The sequence below is a fragment of the Lepidochelys kempii genome, chromosome 2, assembly GCF_965140285.1.
Source record: "Lepidochelys kempii isolate rLepKem1 chromosome 2, rLepKem1.hap1, whole genome shotgun sequence".
Lineage (NCBI taxonomy): Eukaryota > Metazoa > Chordata > Testudines > Cheloniidae > Lepidochelys > Lepidochelys kempii.
In genome coordinates this window covers 121841332-121869312 of record NC_136381.1, presented here as the reverse complement: position 1 = coordinate 121869312, position 27981 = coordinate 121841332, and the positions used below count along the sequence as shown (strand labels likewise).

Below are 27981 nucleotides of genomic sequence, written 5' to 3'. Positions count from 1 at the left end.
CGGCTGCTACTCTGAAACCCGTTAAAGTCACATGACTTTGGTGACAAACTCGTATCCTTAATTATGACCAAATTCTGCCTTTAGTTATGCCCCTGAAAACTACTTAATTCATAGGTTCATGAGTGTAACTGACGCAAAATTTGGCCCATCTTAATCAAATAACTTTTAAACTTTAAATATTAAGCAGTTAAGTAAGACTTTTGTTTCTGTTAAACCAGTGTTGAAACAAGGTAGACTGGTTTACAATTGCTAACACTGGTCCCATTTTTGTGACATTTTCAGCAAGACTTCGTAAAGAAAATTTACGTAGATTTTTACGTAAATTTCTTTGTAAAGAAAACACTGATCTGAATAAAATGTTTTCTTACTAGTTAATTGATTCTGAATGTTCCCTGTTAAATATTTGACAGCTAAAGTTCAGTAGCATTATCTAATGACATTTAGGGGACATTTTATTTTTTTAAACATATAAAGCATGATCTTAATGAACACAGTGGACAATGCATTTTAATTTCAGAAGTGACAGATCCTGGACATGTGTGCAAGATTCTTTATCAATTAAGTTACCTTTGTTTTGATTTCTTCTGCAAAGCCCGGTGTGTCAGTATCTGGAGGATAGGCCACTGTTACATAGATATTATAAGGCTTTACCTGTTTTTTTGGAAAAACAATTGCATCTGTTAATATGAGGGAAATATTGTTAAGTTTCGTATATTTATACTGACATTAGATTGTGCTGAGATGTTTCAAACATGTATACAGTCTTACAACCAGTTCCCGCAGGATCAGGCCTATAATTTTAACAAGGAAGCATAATAGGAACAACAAAGAATTTGAAGGACTATTAATACATAAGTGATCTTTAAAACGTCTTCATTCCAAAAAGTGTAGGAAGGAGAAAGCTGCATTCTTTCTCAGTTTAAAAAATTGAGCTTATGAACAGATCACAACACTGTTGAACACCCATGCTCATCTATGGTTTTTAAAGTGTAGGACAGCAATGAGTCTGGCTCTTACTCGGGCACAAATTCACATTAATGTGCTTCTGCCAGCAGTGAATGTATACTGTAAATATGGTGAAAAGGAGATCGTAGAATACTCTGTCAGCACAAATAAATCTGATCCTCTGAAGTTAAACAGAGGTGTTACCAAGTGCTGTCTCAAAATATTGGAGTCACATATTTAAAAAAAATTATAGTGTGTGAAAATAAACACTCAGAAGAATAAGTACACAGCAAGCATTAAGAAAGATCCCCAGGGCAGAAAGTGACTGTTATGTGTTTGTAAAGCACTTAGCAAATAAGATCACTAGCTTTCTAACGCATGTACCCATTGTAAGGTTAAGACTCAGACTGAACATGAGAAGAGTACTGTAAACATTCCTAATATGTTTTTTTCTTTTATAAATATTCTATAATTAACTTAAGTTTACAAGTCATAAGGCCATAGGTGATTTTTTTTTCCTTTTAATTAGAGTCAGATTTTGGCAAAAATATCAGCCACCAACCTTCTGATCAGAATCAGAACAGAATGCATTCAGAGCCACTAAATAATAGACAATGGAGTTGGAGTGATGAGAGGTACTCTCTATCCCCCTCTCCACCCTCCATCTCTAAGCATATTTTAAGCACTCCCTTTACAGCACTTCAAGTCCATTCTGGCTGAGGAAGCAAGAATGTAGGAATCAAAAATGGGGTGGGGAAGGAGGGGAGATCCACACAGAAATGTTAAACAGTTTAAATGTAAAAAGTAGTCAGACTCAAGTTCATTTGGATGATATAAAGCTTTCTTGCCACATTGAAAGAATGTGCCTGTTAGGTGTTTTAGTGCTGGATCTGCCCCAACTTAGTTTATAGAATGTAATTATCTAAGGGAGTAATTATGGGTTAGTGCCAGATCACATGTCCATGGATTTTATTTTGACTTCCTCTGCAGCATGGCGCACGGGTCACTAGTGTAAATGATGAATGCTCTGTAACTGGAAGCCTTTAAACCACAGTTTGAGGATTTCAGTAACTCAGCCAGAAGTTGGGGGGTCTATTTCAGGAGTGGGTGAGGTTCTGTGGCCTGCAATGTGCAGGAGGTCAGACTAGATGATCATGATGGTCCCTTTTGACCTTAAAGTCTGTGAGTCTATTTAAGTACTGCTCTGCTCTTAAAACCAACTGAGAAAAAAAGATGCATTTTTACATAACAGAGGTGTGAGTGTGTGTGTGTGAGAGAGAGAGAGAATGAATTATTCAGAATTATAGCATCCTAATTCAGTTTAAAATGGTTTTCACTGTTTTTTCCTTCTATTGTAACGGAAGGAGCCTACATAACTAAAAAGGAGCTGATTTATGCCTTATCATGCATCAGAATTCTTTACTGAGCTTCAGTCAGTTATACCTGTGCAACTTTATAAACAGTAATGGGGTTTCACAGCTGTCACTGAGGGCTTAATGTGGCATTTAATTATTTGTTATTGGCAATGATACACAAGATGGAAAGAACACAGCTTGACTGAGAGAACAGTGGGCCTAACAGTTAGAAAATTTTTTTACTTGTAAACTAAATACAAGTAATACGGAAATTATTGACAAACATGGCTACTCAATGGTTTTTAACTGGTCACTTTCAGATCAGAACTGCACTTTTAAAAAAGACTGTTCATAATCTGTTAGAACCATTTTAAGGGTTGGTTTCATTTAAATAATCTATAAAGGCTGCCATCTTGTTCTTAATTGGACTTGTTGTGCAGAGGCATTTTAGTAGTATGGTAGCTCAAACCATATGCAAGGATGCAAGAGATGCAACATTTCTAATATCTACCAATTATGCTACAAGTAGCTGAGAAATAGATAATCATACCTCCATTTGCAGGGCTTCAGCCAATCCTCGAAGAGCAAACTTCGTTGGAGAATAAGCTGTGTAACCAAATAGTCCCAACTGTCCAGCCTGAGATGATACAAACACAATCCTTCCCATTCTTCGTTCCTTCATGGTAGCAATTACGGCACGGCTTGGGTAAACACTACCCAAGTAGTTGACTGCCATTAATCTCTGTGCAAATATTATGAATATCATATTAGAATAGTACAGATACAAAATTCTTAGCGTTCAACATCTCAACAATACATATTTACAACAGTCATAGCACAGCAATCATAAGAGGCTGATACTAACTGACAGAACTAATTATAGGAAGGATAGTTATATCCCAAGTTTAGAACATTATACATGCTTGAGGTGAGAATCTTGACCACACATATATTTTATATATATAAAAAATAATTTAATGCCATTTACTGCATTTAATAATGCACTCAGACAAGATGATGCTGGTCTTCAAAATAAAGTATGCTTAGCAACTTTCAACTATTGGAATCCGATCTGATGATAGATAAGGCATTTTGCAACTGCCAAGGAAACAATTTGCTTAAATATTCAATCATATGAAAGTACACTGTGAAGAATAAAAGTTACTAAAAACTTTAGATAGTGCCATTGTTTTAAAGATAGGTATCAGGAGGGTAGTTTATTGTAAATAAGCAATAGATTTTGGAGATTGTCCAATGACTGGCAGGGTATCAAAGGGAGTGAGAAGCATGTTGATTTGTGCCTCTAGCAGAGTGGTATTGCAATTACCTGACAGCAGACTGTGGAAGATACTGAATTAATATGTTAAATATTGTTTTACAACTCATGCCTAAACATCTTTGTAGTGCTTCACTTTAGAGTACAGAACAAATACAGACTATATATGGAGGAACAAAACCATAAAGACAGGTGTTGACTTCAGTTAACACTTAAAAACAAAAAAACTAGCTAACCTTTTCCGAGAGTCACAAGTATGAAAAGATTTCTCACAAGATCAGATCATTTGTGTCCAGATCACAATCAGTCAGACTAAACTACAGTATAATTCAATATTCTGACCTTCTAGAGGGCTAATATTCAAAATAAGGACCAAATCCTGACCCTTACGCAAAGTTCAAGTAAGTAAGCTTTGCATGGATGACCTCCACAGGGATCAAGAATGAATTCCTCCCACATAGCTCCAGAGCTGCTACAACAGTTTCAGGGCTACTATCATAGTTGTAGTCTCCATTTTGGCCTGTGTTTGCTTAGAGTGAATCCACTGGCCTTGCTCCTGCCATTCTTGCATGTCATCCCCCAGTAACTGTAACCCAGAGATGCCAGAGAGCCACACTTCACAACACACAAGGGGACCAGCACCAACACTTGAACAGCCTTTCCATGACAAAAAAATTCTCCATCCACTTAGCACAGCAGAAACACACAAGTGACAGTGTCTGAGGCCATCCACAGAGTGTAGAATTTGTCCCCATAATGTACATCCAAAGTTAAGAAATGCACTTAAGTAAACACACCCAAGTTAAAGTCTAACGCCCTGCAAAAAATAAAAAAGCAGCTCCTAAATAAACTGAAACCTTCCCCTACAGAAATAGGAGAAAGACATTAATAGTAAATTTAATACAACCACTACCTATTTTATACTATACAATTTCAAGTGTGAAATTTAGCCTTAACTAAACTGAAATAGCAAATTAATGTAGTTGAATGATACTCAAAATTACAGATCTGCTTCCTGCATGGCACCATTAAAAAAAGTCATGTCTGATTTGCAGCGTGGTTTCAAACTACTTTGATTAAGGAGGTAGATTTCTTGCGGGGTAACCGGTAGTAACAGAGTGAAGTTTAGTTACAAGACATACTTTTGCAAATTTTAATTTAAGCTGCATGAGTCAATTTGGGTATTTACAGCATAACACAAGGCCCACTGAAGTTAAGGGAAAGACTAACACTGAATTCAGCAGGCTCTTGTTCAAGTCCTTAATGTGGCAAAACAGCCTTATGAAATACATTCTAAGAATTTAATCAGAACATATGCTCTCCTTTGCCTGTTTTTCATCTGTAGACCAGTAATCTCAATTACTGGAAAGTAATGAATGCTTTGTGATGAATCATATGAACACAGTAGTCTTTTGAACCAAAAAAAGATTTTAAGTTTCAGAGAAATGCTGACTGTGGGTGAGGATGATCAGTCATTTTCTTGGCTCAGGGCTTGTCTTCACTACAGAGTTAACTCAAATTAGAACTTGTGTGCTGCACTCAGAGTCCCATCCACATACACAAACCCCTGAGTGATTCACTCTAAGCAATGGATGTGCTTTTAACTGAAGTTGGGTGGCCTAAAAGAGGTATATGGTATTGCTTGAGCTAGCATAACTTGTCAGTTGCTCACACAATCACTCTGGACTTGTCTGCACAAAGTTTTGCCAACATAGCCAATGTCAACGGGGTGGGGGTGGGGAGTTTGTGGTGTCGGGAGGGAGGGACTGAGAGGAGATCACCCTCCCCAGCTGACATGGCCATGCTGGCAACTATGAAGAAGACTGGTTCTGTCTGCATAGTAATGTCATTCAGGGAGGTGGTGTAGCTATGACAGCAGAACTCCTTCTGCCAGCTTCCAATGTGGGGCTCTGCTATCATAGCAATACTAGCCAAAGCCTTAGAGCGTAGGCAAGACCCTGTGTGCTGCTTGAGGACTAGTTTGTGGCCGTTTTCACCTGTGATAGTCAAACTCTAAAGGAGTTAATGCAAGTGTAGACAACTCAAGTTAACTCAGCAGTGAAGAGACATAGCTTAAGACTCTTCAAGGGTACAAAGCCTAAAATATGATATTCTGCAAGACTGCTAACAGATGAAGGATTGAATCATCAGCAACACAGAGGTGGCTTATCACTTCTTTATCAGTTCTGAATAAAACTTAAACATAGAGCTTGTCTACACAATGCATTAGTCTGCACTAAAAGTACCCTAATGTGCACCAGCCAGATCCACATGGGCCAGTTAGTGCATTTACACCTCTCTAGTGCAGAGTAATACACTATGCAGACAAGCCCACAACTGTCAAGATGAACAGAGTAGTTAATAGTATCCTCTCTGTAACCACTAACCACTATATACCCAAACACTTACTGATAAATTGCCTTTATAAATCTGTCCTAAATTTCTCAAATCCCTTAAATTTCTTTTATCAAGTGAAGAATTTGCTTGTAATAATTTCATTCACAGAACATAGCTGCTTCTTGTTTAGAGCTAATGATCGGCAATTTTCAAACTCTTTATGGAATTCATTGGGAATGTCCTTGTTAAAAAAAAAAGCACATTTCATTTTTTTGGGGAGGAAGATACTTTAAACGCCACAAACTAAGTGTCCATCCGTCCACCCGTCTCCTCTATATCTATCTAGCTATAAAACAAGAAAACTGTCACAGCATTCAAAGTTTCAAACTGTGATTTTAGTACATATATTTTATTTTCAGCTTCCAGGACCTCATAATAGACAGTTTACTTGATGTAAATGTTGGATTAGTGATTCTTTAGAAATTATGCCCAATTATCTGTTAAAGGGAAAAAAAACATGCTTACTCACTTCAAAACAGCTCACTTCAAGATCTTCATATTTTCCTGTAACTGATGTTCCAGCACAGTTTATAAGCATGTCGACTGGACCCAACTTCTCTTGAGCCTATACAAAAGGTAGTATGCATATTGGTAGCAGGGAAAATATTTTTTGTACATTTGCAGCAACTTAAATGTTCAAAATCATGAAAAGAAAATACTTTTACTATAAATATGTAGCATACAAGGGAAAAATTACTGAAAATAGACAAATTACTTTCTTACTTGTTTAAGGACATTCTCCACATGTCCATAGTCTTTAGACACATCAACAGATATACAAAGCACAACCTAATGAAGAAAAAGGGAATGAAAGGTTCAACAATGAAACAAACAGAATAAGAGTCTTATCTCTTTAAAATGCTATAAAAGTCAAATGTTTTTCTGCAACTCAAAATACAGCTTTGGAGAAGTCAATAAGAAGAAGCTACTGAAGTGCAGGGTATTAACATTTCAATTTTACTTACAAATAATACTATAGGTCTAATAATTTAGGCTGAGAAAATTCACTTACAAGTTAACCCACTAAGAGAGAGCGATCAAGTTTAATGGTTTCAAACCATGTAATTCCATTTCAGCATTTGTCGATATTGACGCTCAGATAATCAATATGGCTCACTGACGTTAAAAATTGCAGGCAAACTTAACAGGTAGTTTTTGCACGTCACAAAAGTCCCTGGCTTTTTCTGTGGTGCTCTTGGGAAATTCAGGATTAACACCTATTTTAAAAATGCAATATAAAGCAAACAAGTAAAACAGCATTGTTTTACTTAACCCCATGCTAATGGTGCAGTCTCTGTACGCTAGAAACTATGCTTTTCTTTTCCACAGGTTGTTTTATCAACAGGATATAAAGCTTGTAGAACAAGTTTTTTTTTCCCCCTCAAACTGTATGTTGACATGCTTTGTAATTGGGACAGCTGCAAGGAACAGATTCCATGGAAAGCATTTCAATGAGTAATTCGTTAATCATACACAGTTGTGGCAAATATTTATGGTGTGACGTGACTCATGTGGCCTCCTTGAGGGTACTCCTCTCAAGTCTCTAGCCATTGCCTTTCTTGGGGAGGGAACCTGGGTTTCTCTCCCTCCGGATGAGGAATTTAGGGTGCAATTTCCTCCTGCAGCTCACTCTGATCACCTTTGCAAGTCTGAGTTTCTTTTAGCACCTGTCACCCTGTTCTCTATAGGGGCAATGACAGGTTTAACCAGTGACCAGCCAGCCTTCATAAAGCAAAGTATTTGTTTAGAAGGAAAGCATTACTGACAAAACAAATCTTGAAAGACAACAAACAGCTTTATGCATGCCTGTCTTACCAGGTGTCACCATCTTACATATGGAGACCCTGGTAGATTTCAAAGTCCTTCAAAACCCTTTCTGGAGGGTCTGTCCCTCTTGGTCAGTGTCCTTTCAGTGCCAGTGACCCTTCTTCTAAACCTATGTGTAAACTACAAGCTAAGAGTGTGATTTTCCTCCTCATGCACACACATGCGCACCAGCTTGATGATAAACAGCAGTGTGGTAGTGACAGCACGGAAAAGGGCAGAGTACAAACCAGCCTTGAACCAGGCTCAGCCACGCCTCTGCTGCTGTGGCTACACTTTTGTTTCTACTCACATTAGCTTGATGAGAGCTAGTGCAAGAACATATACACAACCGGGGAAATCACATCCCTAGCTTGTAGTGTAAATGTAGCCTCTGTCAAATTGGTCACTTTACATAAGTTCTTAGTTCTTTGCTTGCGGGACCTCTTGAACCTGGTCAAAACTAGTATATACACAACTTCAACCACGGGGTAGTACCTCTGAAGACGACTTTACCTGTGTAGTGATTCACTCCCCCCCCCCCCAAATATTTGTAAGTTCCTGATTGTTTATTCACACTTTTGGTGACTACTTCTCACTCCCCGCAGCAAATGCATTAGTTGTCCTGTGCCAGGAAATCAGTTTGCCCCTTCCTAGTTTAGCAGGAAACAATACAAGGTCAGAGGAGAAACTACATCAAACCTATTTTTTATTTAAAAAACCCCATAAATTTCCCAGTTCTCCACGGAAAGAGAACACCCTCCCATAAGAGGTGTGAAACAGCATTTGATAATGTAATTTTATATTTGTATAACCCTTGATAGCACTTTTCTTTGGGGTCCACCAAGTCCACAACTCCTAATCTGGGAGACAGAGAAATGTAAATAAGAATCTTGGGCCAGGATTTCTTTGCAAAGAGCATTAAATACATAAAACTGATAGAAACCAATGGCTATGGATGAAAGTTAGTCAACCAGTAACTCTCAGAAAAATCGGTATTTCATGGTCTCCACATTCCACTTTGTAGGCACTGGTTGTTGAGGATCTTCAATTTTGGGAGCAACTCTTGGTTGAAGGGCAGCAGTGCTGTTTAGGCTATCAATTGTTGCACTAGAGCCACCAGAAATTCAATCTCAACCTGCTTCTTACAGCAACGCTAGCTCTTCTGCTGAACTGCCGGTGACTCTCTAGTTCAACAAATTGAGACCATTCTGCCTTTCATGTTTTAAGGATGGGACTGCGAGTAGGGACTTCGGCATTCTAGTTCTGATGCTGACCCTCTGTGGCTTTCATCGTCATTCAATGGTCTTTCTCAAACTCTCTCCAGGAGTTTTTAAAACTGTTTTAAACATCATGGCTGTCTCTAGTTATGATGTATGCTGACACACAAGTTAACATACCATAATTGTGGAAGCTAACCATTTGTCCAGTTGGCCAGCAGTCTAGACTGCATATGCTTGTCTTCCTTTGGCCAGACTGCAACGTTTAATTTTTCTGTTTAAACAGAACCTGCTAATCGTTCCTGTGTAAGGTTGGATTGACCTTCCTCCCAGCATTCTGCGCAGCAGGACATCTGAGTACACATGGCACCACAAGTTGCTGTTGACATTATATATTCCCTCTGTGCATTCTGTACACAATACATGCCCAGATATTCCCAGAAAGCTTTGCTACAGGGTTAGGTGGGATGATAGTTGTGCACACAAAAAAAAGAGAGTGACAAACAGGCGTGTTGTGGAAAAAAGGCACTGTCTTAACAAGCACCATGTTTCTTACAACTGAGTCAGATGAATGGATCGTGTGGTTACAGAACACTTACAATTGTACTTTGTACCTTAGTTTCTGTATCTGTAAAATAGGGACAATACAATACTTAACTATCTCACAAAGGCTTGAGCCAGTTTATGTTTGTAAAACACCAAATATATGCTAAAATGTGCCATACCCTGTAAGAAGCCCCCACACTTATAGCTTATTTGGACAAGTGTCTCTTAAAAGACTTTTTTTTGAAGTTTTAGCAATTATACATGAACCCCTGCACAAACAAGTCTCCGCTTCTGCTGCAAGAGGCTGTTGAGAGGACCAAGATACATACACAAGCACGCTTTTTATATGAAGTGAGTTAACTATTTTTGAAATCCCAAAAAGTTGTATTGCTAAATCCAGCCTTGTGGTGTGGTAATGGTGGACAAAAACTGGTTATAATATTAGGGAGGATAAAAAGAAGGTTGAATGTTTATTTGCAGGCCCATCCAAAAATTAGTATGAAAGGCTTTTGACTATTGTGGTCTACCATCCTGCTTTCTTAAAGCTGCTAATTCAATTTTACCAACATTTTTGTAAAGCTTTTTAAAATACGAATTTAAGAAAAAGGCAATTGTAAAAAGACAATGTTGTCTTGTAAATAGCTAAATGCAACTGCAGGACCAGTCAGCCTGTGCAATCTTAATTCAGCCCTCTTGCACACACGCATTATGATCAGGGCCAGATTTAGGGGCAGGCGACTGGCTAGAGTGCTGAGCTTGGGGTGCTGTTTGAAGTAAAATGTTTCAGGTATTCCATATGTGGATTCATTTTCCCACTAACCTCCTAGAACGTTTGGGACCTTTGTAGAATCTCAGAGAATTGAAAACTATATTTTCCTCGAACCTCCGAGAATGCCGTCAGCTATGCCCTTGTGGGTATATTAGGGGCAGGGGCGTCGCCAGTCAGTCAGTGAGATAAAAGAATGAACTGAAGTGAAGTGAGAGCCCAGCTGTAATATTGTGAACCTTGTTTTGTTGGGTAATTCTGAAAGTCTACTTGTATTTTAAGACTTGAAGAAAGTAAGTAGTGACTAATAAAGGACATATTTAATCAGATGCCAGAGATCTATCGAACCCCTATCTATACAACAATATAAAAGAAATTCTGTTACTTCTTTTCCCATGCTTAACATTTCACGTTTGAGGACTTTTTTAAGACTGAGGAACATAGGCTTTTGCTCTCTCTAATACTGTCTGTTTTCCTGCACAGAAAATAAAAGATGCCCCCAAAGAAGCCTTCAGGAGCTCAGTATAGGAAGCGAAAAGCTCAACTGCAATCTAGTTTGCAGCAAGGGACAAACTTGATGGGAAAATATCTGAAACAGAACAACACAGATGGGGTTTTAGGCAGTAGTGATTATCCCAGTGCAGAAGAAATTGAGGAGTGAAGAGTAAATGATGGAAGTCCCACTATTAAGGAATTAGTAGATTTACCCGAAGATAAGGAATGAACATGTGAGGAAACTGATGGAGAATCATCCAGTTTTCCTGGTGGCATAAAGGAGAGTGATGATAAAGAAGAAGAATGTGGCTCACATGAAAAGGAGAGTAATGACAAAGAAAAATCTGGTTTTCATGAAAAGGAGAGAAATGATAAAGAAGAATCAGCCTTACATGATGATAGAAACAGCAGTGAGAAAAATTGCACACCACAAATCAATACATAAGATCCTGCTTTTTGACCAGCGATTCTAAACTCTGCTGATATTTGATCGTACAATTTTGAATGGGCCGGGCAAAATCAAGGATATGACGTTTCCAGTAAACGTGTAGAAGTGACACTTCTCAAAGTCACACTGCAAAAGGGTGCTCAAGAAGGTTGAGCAACTGAATTGACATTGGCTAGTTTATTCGAAATCAACTGACAAAGTATTCTGGTTTTTTTGAAAAATATTTGACAAAAATGCCAAATCGTTGCTTGCACTTACTGGGTACAATTACAGGCATAACTTAGTTGATGCTCTGATGCAACATGAATACCAGCACTTTATTAATGTAGAAATCCAGCAGTGGAGGAACATGTTTGAGTGTCTGATCTCAAATTATCCTCTTCCTTCCAAAGAATAATTTGGCTTTCTATGGCTCATGAATAGGTTGTTCACTGAACATAATGGTAATTTCCTTGATTTGGTAAAGCTCCTTGGGAAATACAATGATGTCATGCGTGAGCACCTACGTCGAGTATTTTGTAATGAAGCTATAGACCACTACTGCAGCAAAACAATTAAAAATGAACTGATTGACCTTATGGCAAAGAAGGTGCTTGATAACATATTGATGCAGCTCAGCAAAGCGAAGTACTACACCGTACTGATGGACTGCACTCCTGACAGACACAGCGAAAAGATGTCATTTACAGTAATTGGTTGACGACAAGGATGGCTGTATCCAAACAAAGGAATGCTTTATCTGTTTTAGGTCTGTGGACAACTCTATTCGAAAAGATCTAACAAAACTGTTTATGAACGTTTTGAATGAGAATAAAATAAAACTTCAGGACTGCTGTGCCCAAGGTTATGACAATGGCGCAAACATCAAGGGAAGAAACAGTGGCGTCCAGGCAAGGATCCTTGCATTGAATCCAAGGGCTTTCTTCATGTCTTGTGCCTGCCATTCCCTCAACCTGATTGTGTCAGATCAAATGTCTTTTTTAGATTCACTCTCTCTCTTCGGAGTACTGCAAACAATATACATCCTGTTTTCAGCATCAACTCTCAGGTGGAAGATCCTCATGGACAATGTTACAAATCTGACCAAGAAGCTGCTAAGTGACACTCGCTGGGAGAGCCACATTGACAGCGTAAGGCCAGTGAGGTTACAAATGACTGAGGTTTATGATGCCCTGATGGAACTGGAGCAGCCAAGTAAAGCTGAGGCCGGAGTCCGACATGAGGCGCAAAGCCTGGCAAACCAGATCACTGACTTCAAATTTCTGGTCTCATCTGTGGTTTGGCATGATATCCTGTTCCAAGTAAACGTTGTAAGCAAGGCATTACAAAACTCAGTCGATGGACATCGCGACCGCTACTACTTTGATAAGAAGAGGTCTTGATTTCATTGAGCCTTACAGAGAACGGATTTGAAGCTGCCCCGCTGCTGCCAAAGAAATGGCAGAAAACTCAGAAGTTGAGCCTGTCTTTAAGGAAACTCGTATTCATCGGAAAAAGAGCCAGGCTGGTTACAAGGGCAGAAATGAGGTGATGGGAAGCTCAGAAGAAAAATTCAAGAGGGAGTTTTTTTGCTTGCTTGTTGACATTGCTTGAATGTCCACGAGACAGAGAGAGAGCGTGCGTGCATGTGTCTCTGTAGTAAATATGCCAGCAGACAGAAAACACTTTTGAACAATTGTACGGACCTTCACCCGACATTGGCACATGGGGAATGTTTGGACGTCAATGATAAAGACCTCTATGTCAAATTGGACAATTTGCCGCACGGGAAGCGCTCTCCACTCCAAATTCTGCAGTTCATTCCTGATGCAGAGCTGAAGGACACTTCTCCTAATGTGTGGATAACTTCGAGGATTCTGCTCATGCTGCTGGTCACAGTTGAGAGTGGTAAGTGCAGCTTTTCGAAGCTCAGGCTCATTAAAACCTATCGTCAGTCGATGATGGCCAACAAGAGACTGACATCGCTTGCTATTTTATCACTTGAAAATGCCACCAGTCTTTGGCTCTCTTTGATGCTGTGCTTCAGTTTGTGAGGGCAACCTTTTGAACTAAAAGACTAGGGTTAACATTCTAAGGCTGTCACCTACTGTTTAATTTAATTTATTAACACTATTTAATAATGGTCCACCCAACGTTGGTGCACCGTTCAATTTCTTGAGGTTAGTACATTTCAGCTACTCTTAAAATTGAAAAGTTTCTATAAGCATAGAGGAAGCAAATTTTTTTATTTCCTTTAATGGCATGAATAAATACAGATTTACAGATCCTAGGGTGCAAATTTATCATCTTATATGACAGGGATAAATCATATCAAAGTCATGCATCAAAGTCATGAAATGGGCTACAAAGGTAATAAAAAATGAGGTATTCAAAGGTTTAACAAATGGGGGGGAGAGCGGGCGGTCAAAGACACTCCTGGCATGGGGTGTCATTTGGTCTGGGGCCAACCCTGACTACGATACAGTCTTTAATTATATGATCATGTACTATTTTTACCTCCTGCCTCAGTCTCCTTGCCAAGACATTTCCAGTTCTAGTCTCCAATCCCTCCTGGGTGTTTATCCCCACTCTCCTTTGTCCCCAGCTAGTCACAGCTCTCCTCCTGCACCCAGGCTCTTTATCTGATTTATCTCCCCTACTCCTCCTTATCCCTATCCAACTGGTTACCAGTCTCAGTCTCCTTGCCCAGCTATTCACCGTCACTCTCCCACAACTCCCATTCCAAGTTTCCCTCCCTCAGCCAACCTCCAATCCCACTCCTTCTCCCTCCCCTCTATGTTCCTTGTCCCAATCGTCTTGTCCCTGCCCCAGGTCCACCTCTTTTCCTCTCTGCAATCAGGCAGCTTTCTGAGCCCACAAGTCTCCCTGCTCTCAGTTCTGGGGCTCAGAAAGCTATCCGAGTTCCCAAATCAATTGGTGGCACTTATTTTGACTTAAAAATTGTTAAAGATTTTGAGAGGATTAAAAAAAAAAAAACTACTTCCTCCTTTACATAGCTGTCAAAATCTAGAGTCAGGGTCTTATACTGGTCATCAACTATAGTTGTATTATACATATTTACACACACACACACACACACACACACCCCAACTACAGCTGGTGACATCACTAACATATCAATTTTTTGAAAGCAGGTTTGAGTATTAGTTTGGTGTTAGCAATATCAACAGCAGTCGAGAAATCAGAACTTTGTATTTGCATCTAGACAGGTAAAATGCCTTTCAAGTTAAAATGTACCAAATATTAATTTGTAAACTTCAGTATTTCAGGACACAAGCACTTATTCTTCAAAGCGAGACTGGTGAAACCACGTAGTAGGGTTGGGTAGGGGGAGCTTTTCTCCTCCCCTTTTATTTTTGTAGCACAACCGCTCAGCATTCAGTACACCCTGGAGGCAATGATCTTACCTGCTTATCGTTAACGGAGTATTTTTCAATTTCTTTCTTTGTCTGCAACAGCTTGCTCTAAAATGAATATAAAGCACAATTAAGGCACTGCAATCATGAGAATTTATTACTTTCTGGTATTTCACTGAAGTTAAAAACATTTCAGCCCCCTAACAACTGCTATTTTAATTTTGTAAAAACAACTCTGGAATTGGTAAATGTGTGAGATCTTGACTAAGGCTCAAAATTGCTATTTTCATTCATCTTTCAAAACTTCAGTTTATTTATTTAATTTAACACTTTCCTTTCCCCTATCCCTGAGGTTAAGAGGTTAAACATCAGGAAAAAACCTCTACAATGATAATGTTAAGGCTGAGACTGAACACTTCAGTTATTATATTTAATTTAGGGCTGTCAATCATAGTTAACTCACGCAATTAACAAAAAAATTAATCGCAATTCATTGCAGTTTTAATTGCATTGTTAAACAATAGAATACCAATTGAAATGTATTACATATTTTTGGACGTTTTTCTATAATTTTCAAATATATTGATTTCAACTACAACGCAGAATACAAAAAGAAGAGGAGGACTTGTGGCACCTTAGAGACTAACAAATTTATTTGATCATAAGCTTTTGTGAGCTACAGCTCACTTCATCGGATGCATTCAGTGGACAGCTCACAAAAGCTTATGATCAAATAAATTTGTTAGTCTCTAAGGTGCCACAACTCCTCCTTTTCTTTTTGCGGATACAGACTAACACGGCTGCTACTCTGAAACAGAATACAAAGTGAACATTGCTCATTTTATATTATTTTTAATACAAATATTTGCACTGTAAAATGATTAACAAAAGAAATAATATTTTTCAATTCACCTCATACAAATACTTTAGTGCAATCTCTTTATCATGAAAGTGCAACCTACAAATGTGTTTTCTGTTACATAACTGCACTCAAAAACAAAATAATATAAAACTTTACAGCCTATAACTTTACAGTCCTACTTCTTGTTCAGCCAATCGCTAAGACAAACAAGTTTGTTTACATTTACGGGAAATAATGTTGCCCACTTCTTATTTACAATGTCACCAGAAAGTGAGAACAGGTGTTTGCATGGGACTTTTGTAGCTGGCGTTGCAAGGTATTTACGTGCCAGATATGCTAAACATTCGTATTTTTCTTCATGCTTCAGCCACCATTCAGAGGACATGCTTCCATGCTGATGACACTCGTTAAAAGAATAATGTGTCAATTAAATTTTTGACTGAACTCCTTGGGGGAGAATTTTATGTCTCTGGCTGTTTTACCCACATTCTGCCATACATTTCGTGTTATAGTAGTCTCAGATGATAACTCAGCATATGTTGTTCATTTTAAGAGCACTTTTGCTGAAGGCTTGACAAAACGCAAAGAAGGTACCTATGTGAGATTTCTAAAGATAGCTACAGCACTCCACCCAAGGTTTAAGAATCTGAAGTGCTTTCCAAAAATCTGAGAGGGATGAGGTGTGGAGCATGCTTTTAGAAGTCTTAAGAGCAACATTCTGATGCAGAACCTACAGAACCCAAACCACCAAAAATGAAAATCAACCTTCTCCTGGTGGCATCTGACGCAGATGATTAAAACGAACATGTCTGCACTGCTTTGGATTGTTATCAAGCAGAACCCATCATCACCATGGACGCATGTCCTCTGGAATGGTGGCTGAGGCATGAAGGGACATATCAATCTTTCGCACATCTGGCACATAAATGTCTTACAACATCGGCTACAACTATGCTATGTAAATTCCTGTTCTCACTTTCAGGTGACATTGTGAACAAGAAGTGGGCAACGTTAACTCCCATAAATGTAAACAAACTTGTTTGTCTCAGTGATTGGCTGAACAAGAAATAGGACTGAGTAGACTTGCAGGCTGTAAAGTTTTATATTGTTTTATTTTTGAATGCAGTTTTTTGTTGTACATAATTCTACATTTGAAAGTTCAGCTTTCATGACAAAGATTGCACTACAGTACTTGTATTAGGTGAATTGAAAAACACTATTTCTTTTGTTTTTTTACAGTGCAAATATTTGTAATAAAAATATAAAGTGAGCACTGTACACTTTGTACTCTGTGTTGCAACTGAAATAAATATATTTTAAAATATAGAAAACATCCAAAAATATTTAAATAAATGGTATTCTATTATTGTTTAATCGCTTGACAGCCCTTGTCATAAATATAAAGGGAAGGGTAAACCCCTTTGAAATCCTTCCTGGCCAGGGGAAAGCTCCTTTCACCTGTAAAGTGTTAAGAAGCTAAAGGTAACCTCGCTGGCACCTGACCAAAATGACCAATGAGGAGACAAGATACTTTCAAAAGCTGGGAGGAGGGAGAGAAACAAAGGGTCTGTGTGTCTGTCTATATGCTGGTCTTTACCGGGGATAGACCAGGAATGGAGTCTTAGAACTTTTAGTAAGTAATCTAGCTAGGTATGTGTTAGATTATGATTTCTTTAAATGGCTGAGAAAAGAATTGTGCTGAATAGAATAACTATTTCTGTCTGTGTATCTTTTTTGTAACTTAAGGTTTTGCCTAGAGGGATTCTCTATGTTTTTGAATCTAATTACCCTGTAAGATATCTACCATCCTGATTTTACAGGGGGGATTTCTTTACTTCTATTTACTTCTATTTTTATTAAAAGTCTTCTTGTAAGAAAACTGAATGCTTTTTCATAGTTCTCAGATCCAAGGATTTGGGTCTGTGGTCACCTATGCAAATTGGTGAGGCTTTTTAATCCAACATTTCCCAGGAAAGGGGGGGTGCAAGTGTTGGGAGGATTGTTCATTGTTCTTAAGATCCAAGGGTCTGGGTCTGTAGTCACCTAGGCAAATTGGTGAGGCTTTTTACCAAACCTTGTCCAGGAAGTGGGGTGCAAGGTTTTGGGAAGTATTTTGGGGGGAAGGACGCGTCCAAACAGCTCTTCCCCAGTAACCAGTATTAGTTTGGCGGTGGTAGCGGACAGTCCAAGGACAACGGGTGGAATATTTTGTACCTTGGGGAAGTTTTGACCTAAGCTGGTAAAGATAAGCTTAGGAGGTTTTTCATGCAGGTCCCCACATCTGTACCCTAGAGTTCAGAGTGGGGGAGGAACCTTGACAGCCCTAATTTATTTACATGAAGGGATTAGGAATTTGTATGTTATTGCTTTACAGGTTACTGTTTATTTATATGATTGTTTAAATCATACTGAAGAACACGTGGAATAACCGTGTAACAAACCAATCAATCATTTATTCCCAAATTCAGAACAGATAAGGAAAGTTTGAAATATCACTTTTCTTTTTTGGCAGCGTGAGGTTAATTTTAAATGTATCAGACTGGTCAAGTTTATGCAAAAGACATTTTCAACTATGTAAGTTACCAAACATAACAAGTAGAGGTAACTGAAAAAATGCCGATTTTTATGTTTAATTTCAAAGTTTGCTATACGTTTCCTGATTTCTCCCCCCCCCCCCCCACCCCATTGACAAAAATCTGAAACCTGGAAAGTTTTCAGTTCACTTTTTCCATTGAAAAAACTAGATGTTTTCTGAAAAAGATTTACTTTTCATTAAAACCCTTTTTTTTAAATAAAAAAGTGTTGATAAAAAAATTAAATGAGCTCCAATAGCAAGAGATAAATCAATTCAAGGAAAAGATTTAATTAATTCAGGCTTAGATTGTTTTTTTTAACCTTAAAATTATTAGAGGCCTGACAAAGTGTTTTCTGAATTCTATGTACAGTATTCATTTGTCAAATCCATCACTGATTGACAAGAAATTTAAAAGGCAGCAGCATAGTACAGACAAATCTGCATTGTATGATACAATATAGCAGTGAATCATACTACTATAGTGTTTCATGCTCTGAAGGTCCTACCTTTTAGACCAGTGTTTCCCAAACTTTTTTGGCCATGGAACACTTGGTGTATATTTACGGAACACTTACAATATTATTTTGTAGTCATTTGGTTTTCAAATAAAAAATTGCGTTATTTATGCTCAAATATATTTTGTTTTATAAAACAAAGCAAAAATACAAATTTAAAATAAACTTGAACTAACAATTTCTAACTGGAAAGCGCGTATAAAGTAGTACAAAAATCAAGTGCAAGACCCTTTTTTCTAATTACGATTCTTTCACGGAACACCTATTTGCATCATGCGGAACACAGTTTGGGAAACGTTGTTTTCAACTAATACAAATCCAGTCAGTAGAATATTAAAGTAAATACAATAAATGCTATTCCCCAGGCTGTGCCCATACCATCACTGATGAGTAGGGCCCTACCAAATTCACAGTCCATTTTTGTAAATTTCACAGCCATAGCATTTAAAAAAAATCTTGAAATTCATGGTTTCAGATATTTAAATCTTAAATTTCATGGTGTTGTAACAAAACATGAATATGCATTTGAAAACAGCAAAATATAAACATGTAAAGCCCTTAAGACTCAGCGTCTCTCACACTGGGGGGGATAACAAGGCTATTGTAGGGGGTCACAGTATTGCCACTCTTACTTCTGCGCTGCCTTCAGAGCTGGGTGGCTGGAAATCAGCGGCTGCTGGTCGGGTGCCCAGCTCTGAAATCAGCACTGCCACCAGCAACAGCACAGAAGTAAGGGTAGCAATACCATGATCTCCTACAATAGCCTTGCAAACCCCTTTTGGGTCAGGACCCCTGCTTTGAGAAACGCTGTGTACTTTTGTATACTTTTACCCTATAGCATAGGGTACTTTTAAAATATAGTGTAAAATTACGTCACATACCAGATTTCACGGTTCGTGACACATTTTTCATATGAATTTGGTAGAGCCCTACTGATAAGAACAACCTCCTGTCTCTGTGTTCTTATGGAACACAGTCCAACAACACAGAAATGTTGGACTGTGTTCCATAAGAACACAGAGACAGGAGAAACCAATTTTTTCCAAATGAAAGAAGAACTACCAGGGAGGAAAGAAGTTACATGTTCTTGAAAGCAACAGTTATAGGAAACAAGCAGTATATGTAAATATAATTTTTTCCAGTCAATAACATTTCTAAGACACATTCAGAATCTGTTTCTGTAACAAGCCAGTTGCTTGGACAAAGAAAAACTCATGAGATTTTAGTTACTTCAATTAAAATATAAATCAGCAACACAGTATGAACAATTACTTCCAAACTATATTATTTTATAACACATCCCTATTTGAAACGACACCTCTATTTTAAACACTTAAATACATAACTCAGTAAACATACATATAAAAAGTTACCTCGTTTCTTGCAATCAGAGTTATAAATGCACCCTGCTTATAGCATTCAATAGCAACACATTTTCCAATTCCACTGGAACCTCCAGTTACCTAAAAAAGATACATCATTTAGGTAATTTAATTAACAATTCATTATTTTCATCTCCCCAGCCCTACCCATCACAACTGCATTCTCAGAGTTCTTAATCATTCTCTGAAATATATCAGAGGTGACCATTAATCTATCAAAGATAATCACTTTTCTACAGTGTATGTAAAAAAAACAAAACAAAAAACAGAGCTCCTTACATCAAGGAGTCTCTTATATTTTCTTTTTTAGTTCAGTATTAGGTGTATATACAATTTGATACTAATATGCACTGTCCTAATGCAACCTTTCATCTAAAATTCTGAACATACCTTTAGCCCGTACCCTAGACCTCACTTCCATCTGGCCTCATATTTTTGCTTGACTCTTATCTACTGCACAAGCTTTTATTTGTCAAACTCAGTTGTAACAGACTGAACTCTGTAAAAACAACTGATACAAAGGTTTTTCTAAGAAGACAAGACAGTTCATAGCAAACTTTAAATCAGAATGAATGCTGGCTGGCCATCCCTTTAATCTATTACTATTAACTAACCATTGGACCAAATCCAATTGTGTATATATGAAGAAGTAATAGAGATAAGTTGTGCAACAAAGAACACAGTTCAACTTTGCTCAGTGAAGATGTTATCTTGACAAAAAGACAGCGTTCAAATTTACAGCCTATGATTCAAAATACCTTCTTCTCTGTTAACCAATTAGGCAATTCCACTAAATTATAAAATAGAGTATAGCTATTGGGTATTCCTCTTTTGTGTTTACTTTTTCTAAAATTCAGTCTATTTCATGCAAATTGTAAGATATGTATGGCTGTTCTTATTGGTCAGACATATTGAAAATTAATGCCCAGATCACTTGGGTATTTTATGGATTTTTTTTAAATTAGTGTTTTGGGTGTTTAGCCCAAATTTTTCTCTGACTGTAAAACAAAAAAACCGATAAGCTGTAAAAACTGAGTAAAATTCAGCTCTTCCCATGCCTATAGTATTTAGCTTTTCAATCCCGCAACTGGGCAATATAATTAACAAAAACCAGACGTTTCAAAATAGCTAGAATCAGTTACTTTTCGTGGTTCTTTTGTTTTAAAGGGACTGTGGAAAATGTCTTTGGGATTGTTTTAACAATTAAAGCAGAAACCACTTCCCCATCACACTCCTCTTCAAAAAGACTAAGTATTATTAAAACTGGCTCTTATATCATTCTTTTCATCCAGAGATCTCAAAACACTTCAAAGAGAAAGGTATTATTTCTCCATATTACAGATGGGGAGATCACGTCCCTATTTTAAACTACACCTCTATTTTAAACAATTTAAGACATAATTTAGTTAGTAAACGTATATATAAAAAGTTACCTCATTTCTTGCAGTCAGTTACAAATGCACACTTAATAGCATTCAATAGCAACACATTTTCCAAAACCGAGGCAGAGTTGAGTCAGCAAAAGAAGCAGAACTACTAGGTCTCCTGACCCCCAAACCAGTGCTCTCTCCACTAAACCATGCTGCCTCCTCACCGGCTTTTACCACTACGTATAATTCCATGATTTTATAAAAAGGCTAGCCTTAGCTTGTGTTCCATCCCCAGAAGCACGAGGGAATTAAGATTAAGAATTCCTGGGTCCTGTTCCCAGCTCTGCCTCTTTTTTAGCACTTAAATTTCTGGACCTCAGCTTTTGCACACGAAGATGGCCAAGGCCAAAAAAGTGCTAATTATCTAGATGAAAGTCATACAACTAAAGGTACTAAACATGATATTTGACAAAACTGGGGTTGTGGTGGCTTTATTTTGGGGAGGGAAGGAGTGGGAAGGGGAAGTTACTTGGCTTGAAAAAAAACTAAAGAAAGAACCACTAGGCTAAATTTTATTCAAAGTTTCATTAAGTCCTACAAGGTCCTTCCTGCAAGGTAATACCTTAGATATTTTGTGTGTGTCACCAGGAAAAAGAGAGCCTCTAAATAGAAGTTTTTCATGCTCCAGAATAAAACAGTTTTACCTACTGAGAGATATTCTAAATAATAATTGTATTTATTGTCAAATGGTGATAGTTTATTAAAAAAAGGACATCTGAAAGTGTCTAATTTGCAACAGTATTCCTTACTTCTGTGTGAAATATGAAAACAGGAAACTCTGGTATGGATCTATTAATGCACAGTTTACATTACTGAAATTAAATTTCATTTAAGCGCTACAGGATTACCAGCATTCCCAAACAACTTTATAAATTTGAAAACTATGTTCAGTTCAGACCAGCCAAAGATTTCCAAATGAAAACATTTAACTAAAAATTTTCCTGAACACAGGTAGGTCTAAAAATGTATCTGTTAAAATAATACTTTATATGATGAAACACCATTAAAAAAAATGTTACATGAACAGTTTTTAGAACCACAAAACCACACTAGAGCAAATGTTCGCCTTCAATAATGAATTTTTAATTATGCAATTACATCTTATGAATTCTTTTTGTCATGTTAATTTCTGTAATAACAGAGTACCATATATACTCGTTCATAAGCCAAATATATTTGGTAAAAAAGGGATGCATCAAAGAGCGGGGGTCGGCTTATAAACAAGTCTACACCAAAATGTGATGATTTTAAACTATGAAATCATTGAATTGAATATCTAATACATTGTCCTTTTGTTTACCTGGAGCGTCTGCAGGCATGGAGCCTCTCAGTTCCCTGTGACTGCGGTTCACTGTTCCCAACCAATGGGAGCTGTGGGAAGTTGCGTGCCACTTCCCACAGTTCCCATTGGGTGGGAACGGCGAACCGTGGCCACTGGGAGCTGAGGGGCTCAGTGTCTCTGAATGCTCCAGGTAAACAAAACATCCTGACCCGCCAGCGGCTTACCCTAACGGGCCGGGAGCCAAAGTTTGCCAACCCCTGAAATATAGAGTCGGCTTATGAAAGGGTCATACAGTTTTTTACTATTTTTACCTATCCATCCTGGGGGGTCGGCTTATAAATGAACGGGCTAATGAACGAGTATATACGGTACATAAGTTTTGATGCTTTCTGAGTGGGGAATGGTAATATAAACAGGATCCCCAGAACCTCCTCCTGATGGCACAGTCATTTAAGGTTTTTTACCTATTGTACCACATAGTAGGTAAACATTGAAATCTAAACTTGTGAAATTTAGATGGCCATTATCAAAGTAAAAATGCCTAAAAACTGAGCTACCTTAGAAAGGTTTGCTGTAAGTTTCAGTAAGTCATCCCAATCAGTAATGTTTTGTGAAAGAGTGTGATTAAATTTATGTTAAAGAAAACTAAAATGGGATTGCTTAAAGTTTGTGGGGCTTTTTCTTTTTAATAAGGCCTTGATGTTTCCCATTTAAGAATTCTGAGCCATCAGAGTAGTTTTTAGGAAAGGTAAATACATTGAGAGCAACATATAGACCTAAGGATGTAGGTGCTATATGTATGAGAACTGGCAACACAAAATTATAAGTGCTTTATAAAATTCACGACACTAAGAACACTCTGGTTATCTGTTCAATGTTATACCCTGGTCAATCAACACAAGTACAGTAATAAGGCAAGATCCTCACCCTTGTTCTAGCCCCTTTATGCTGTGTGAGAGGGCCAGAGATCCATAAAGGGGCCCTAAAAACCCTGCTGGAGAATTTCCCCTGGTACTAGCACTGTGGAAAAAGCTACTAAGTTTGCCTTCAGATGACATTATTGTAAGCCCTAGCACACAGGGGCTTTCCAAGACAGGAGAGGTCTGGGCCACAGTGCTGCAAAGATTCCAGGTAGCACTGTAGCCCACTGCACTGGGGATGTTGCTGTAACTTAGGCAGGTCTCCAGAGCTGTCTAGGTTACGCTGGTGGCCACTGAAATTTGCAGAATAGCCCAGTTTGGAAGAGTGCAAAGGTAGTTCCTAGGCCTGTGAGTTCTATACTGTGCCTCTTACAGGTACAACACAAACTAAGCCCCAGTGCCTGTAGTCCACTTTTATTTAGAGGTCTGACCTCAAGAGATGCACAGCACTCACAACTCCCATAGAACTCTATGTAGTCATAGATGCTCTGGCAAATGTAATTAAACTATAAGCTCTGCATGGCAGGGACCAGGTTTATTTTATGCATTTAAAGCAACATGTGGCTTCTTGACCCTGCCTTCAAGGCCCATCTTTTCCCCCCACCCCCTATTTATCCGCACGTACATTTCCACTATGCCTACCTCACACCTTCTAAAAACTCACTATCTACCATGATACCAACAGGCAATGGACAAGCTGCTTAAGGAGATGAAGACTATTTTTAAATTTGGAAAAAGGATATGACACCTGACCACTTTATTTGTATGTTGTCCCCATTTTCCTCCACGCTCTGATTTATCTTGGAGAATAAGCCTTAGACCGGGGTGGCCAACCTGTGGCTCCGGAGCCACATGTGGCTCTTCAGAAGTTAATATGTGGATCCTTGTATAGGCACCGACTCCAGGGCTGGAGCTACAGGCGCCAACTTTCCATTGTGCTGGGGGGTGCTCACAGCTCAACCCCTGGCTCTGCCACAGGCCCTGCCCCCACTCCACCCCTTCCCATCCCCACCCCTGAGCCTGCCATGCCCTCCCTCCTCCCTTCCCCTCCCCAGCCTCCTGCACACCATGAAACAGCTGATCAGGAGGTGCAGGGAAGGAAGAGGAGGCGCTGTTCAGCAGGGCTGTCGGTGGGTGGGAGGTGCTGGGAGTGGGGGGAGCTGCTAGGGGGTGCTGCTCATGTATTACTGTGGCTCTTTGGCAATATACATTGGTAAATTCTGGCTCCTCCTCAGGCTCAGGTTGGCCACCCCTGCCTTAGACTATAAATTCTTTTGTGTTTATACAACCTGTACCACATTGCAGATGCTACTGGAAACAATAAATATGAAGTATCCAGTAAATCTAGGGTTATAAGTGTCATTAAAGACTAATAAATTCAATTTAACAATACAAAATACCAAAGATAGTGTGCATTCCCAGTGAATCATAGAATCATAAAATATCAGGGTTGGAAGGGACCCCAGAAGGTCATCTAGTCCAACCCCCTGCTCGAAGTAGGACCAATTCCCAGTTAAATCATCCCAGCCAGGGCTTTGTCAAGCCTGACCTTAAAAACCTCTAAGGAAGGAGATTCTACCACCTCCCTAGGTAACGCATTCCAGTGTTTCACCACCCTCTTAGTGAAAAAGTTTTTCCTAATATCCAATCTAAACCTCCCCCACTGCAACTTGAGACCATTACTCCTCGTTCTGTCATCTGCTACCATTGAGAACAGTCTAGAGCCATCCTCTTTGGAACCCCCTTTCAGGTAGTTGAAAGCAGCTATCAAATCCCCCCTCATTCTTCTCTTCTGCAAGCTAAACAATCCCAGCTCCCTCAGCCTCTCCTCATAACTCATGTGTTCCAGTCCCCTAATCATTTTTGTTGCCCTTCGCTGGACTCTCTCCAATTTATCCACATCCTTCTTGAAGTGTGGGGCCCAAAACTGGACACAGTACTCCAGATGAGGCCTCACCAATGTCGAATAGAGGGGAACGATCACGTCCCTCGATCTGCTCGCTATGCCCCTACTTATACATCCCAAAATGCCATTGGCCTTCTTGGCAACAAGGGCACACTGCTGACTCATATCCAGCTTCTCGTCCACTGTCACCCCCAGGTCCCTTTCCGCAGAACTGCTGCCTAGCCATTCGGTCCCTAGTCTGTAGCTGTGCATTGGGTTCTTCCGTCCTAAGTGCAGGACCCTGCACTTATCCTTATTGAACCTCATCAGATTTCTTTTGGCCCAATCCTCCAATTTGTCTAGGTCCTTCTGTATCCTATCCCTCCCCTCCAGCGTATCTACCACTCCTCCCAGTTTAGTACCATCCGCAAATTTGCTGAGTGTGCAATCCACACCATCCTCCAGATCATTTATGAAGATATTGAACAAAACTGGCCCCAGGACCGACCCCTGGGGCACTCCACTTGACACCGGCTGCCAACTAGAACCAGATGCATGTCTTTTGCCAGCTGAGATAAGCAATGGTTCCCCAGAGACACACACAAAGAGCACCTCTCACATTGCTTAGACATCCCCAGTGCCTATCTTAAACATGTATATTGAATAGGGCACTGACAGTGGCTCCATAGTTAAGAACTACCTCTAGATAGGACCTCAGCTACTACAGTGAGGACAAAAATATAAATCTCCTGGGGTTAGAAATGTGATGTCCCTTCCTCTCCAGTTAAACTAAATTATGTCTGAATGTTGGTGAACATTGCAATCAGTTATCACCATCACCACCACTTTGTTGTACCATGGGAGTGCTTTTTAAACTGATCCTCCAATCCCACTTAATCCAGGGGGAGAGGCTGACACAAACTTCTTTTGCTAGGTCTTCCTATGGGGGGAGGGGCTGAAGTAGGGGTCAAGGAAGCTCACTGCTTACACAGCAAACAATATACACACATACCCCACACTATGTGCGCACGTTATACCCACACATTATGTGCATGTATATATGCATGTGGATATATATATAGATGTAAGCAGTGTCAGGATGAGCTCCACCCTGACATCTGGTGGTGAGGTGTGGTAAGTTGTGGAAAAGAACTTCAGGGGCCGATCTCATTTGCATAGGCACACCCACCCTGCCTAGAATGAGGCCATAGCTGCCCAAATGGTCACTTTGGCTGCTGTGGGATCCCCAGTGTCTCTGTTATTGGGGCAGGAAGAATAAATTGTTGTTAGGCTGATTATGGGAACTGTGCTTGGAACTGTACTTGGCCTTTTGTTATGATGGAGGGATTCACCAACAACTAAATAGCACTCGTTAGGCAAGGGTCATGGGTTTTAAAACTCTGCGAAGGGAGAGACGCTGGGGACAAGTATTAATACTTGGTGGCATGGGCCCCTTGGTGAGGGCCTTACATGCTAATTGCACTTCCTCCTCTCTCCACTGTGGAATATCAGAGCCATTAGGAGTCTAGTTACAGGCTGCTGAGCTCACTTTGGGCTAACAGTGCACCAGCACTGAGGCTCCCCTACTACAAGCTGAAGTCACCAAAGAGCTGAAATCACTGAGCGTTGTGTTAAGTAGTGGGGGAGCCTGAAGATACATTGTGGAGCAGTTTGCGGGACGGCTGGAGTGCCTTGTGGACAGGCTGGTGGAGCAATTCGTAGGACAGCGGGAGCTGCTTGTGGGCCGCGGAGCTGAGCGAAGGAGTTTGTAGGGCGGCGAGCGGAGGCCTATGGAGCTGTGGGGCGGTCAGCTTCAGATCATGTAAGGTGCCTCTTACCCCCATCCCATCTCCACCCAGGTTGGGAGTTAAAGCTCCACAGATAAACTTTCGAACTCTGGGGCTGCCCTGACCAGGGACAGAGACTTTTGGGTCATTGGACTTTTGGGACTTTGGGTGATTTGGGGTTGCTGGACTCAAGAACCAAAGGGAAAAGGGCATGCCTCAATTTGCTTGGGGTGGGTTTTTTGTTCATGGGTTGTGTTATGAATCCTATTGGTGGTGTTTCCCCAACATAATGCCACATTGTTTCTCTCTGTTATTAAAAGGCTTTTTGCTACACTCAGACATGTGCTTGTGAGAGGGGAAGTATTGCCGGGGGTGGTATATATTTGTCCCAGGTCACTGGGTGGGGGCTCCAGCTGGTTTGCATTGTGTTATTGGAATGGATCCCCTAGATATTGAACCCGGCCCTTGTTGCTGCCAACTCTGACGGGCAGAAGGGTTACATAGATAGATACACATACACACAAACGTATTTATACACACACCTATATACATTTCACCGCCCCCACACTATATGCATATGGAGATATATATATATACACACACACACACATTTTTATACACCCCCCAATCCATATACTGTGTGTATATATACACACACATGCATGCACCCTATGTATATACACCCCCCAATCCATATACTGTGTGTATATATACACACACAGGCATGCACCCTATG

The 27981-nt window shown here is 39.5% G+C and overlaps 1 protein-coding gene across 1 annotated transcript in view; it reads right to left on the bottom strand.

The window, feature by feature from the left end:
- The window catches only part of KDSR (3-ketodihydrosphingosine reductase), a 47097-nt gene that overhangs the window by 18522 nt on the left and 594 nt on the right, over positions 1–27981 (bottom strand). The window contains exons 2-7 of the mRNA XM_073332215.2: positions 19933–20022; positions 14659–14715; positions 6697–6762; positions 6443–6538; positions 2851–3042; positions 568–651 (exon numbers count right to left, since the gene is read on the bottom strand). Of these exons, the coding sequence (XP_073188316.1) occupies positions 568–651; positions 2851–3042; positions 6443–6538; positions 6697–6762; positions 14659–14715; positions 19933–20022 (585 nt within the window). The remainder of the gene's footprint in view (positions 1–567; positions 652–2850; positions 3043–6442; positions 6539–6696; positions 6763–14658; positions 14716–19932; positions 20023–27981) is intronic.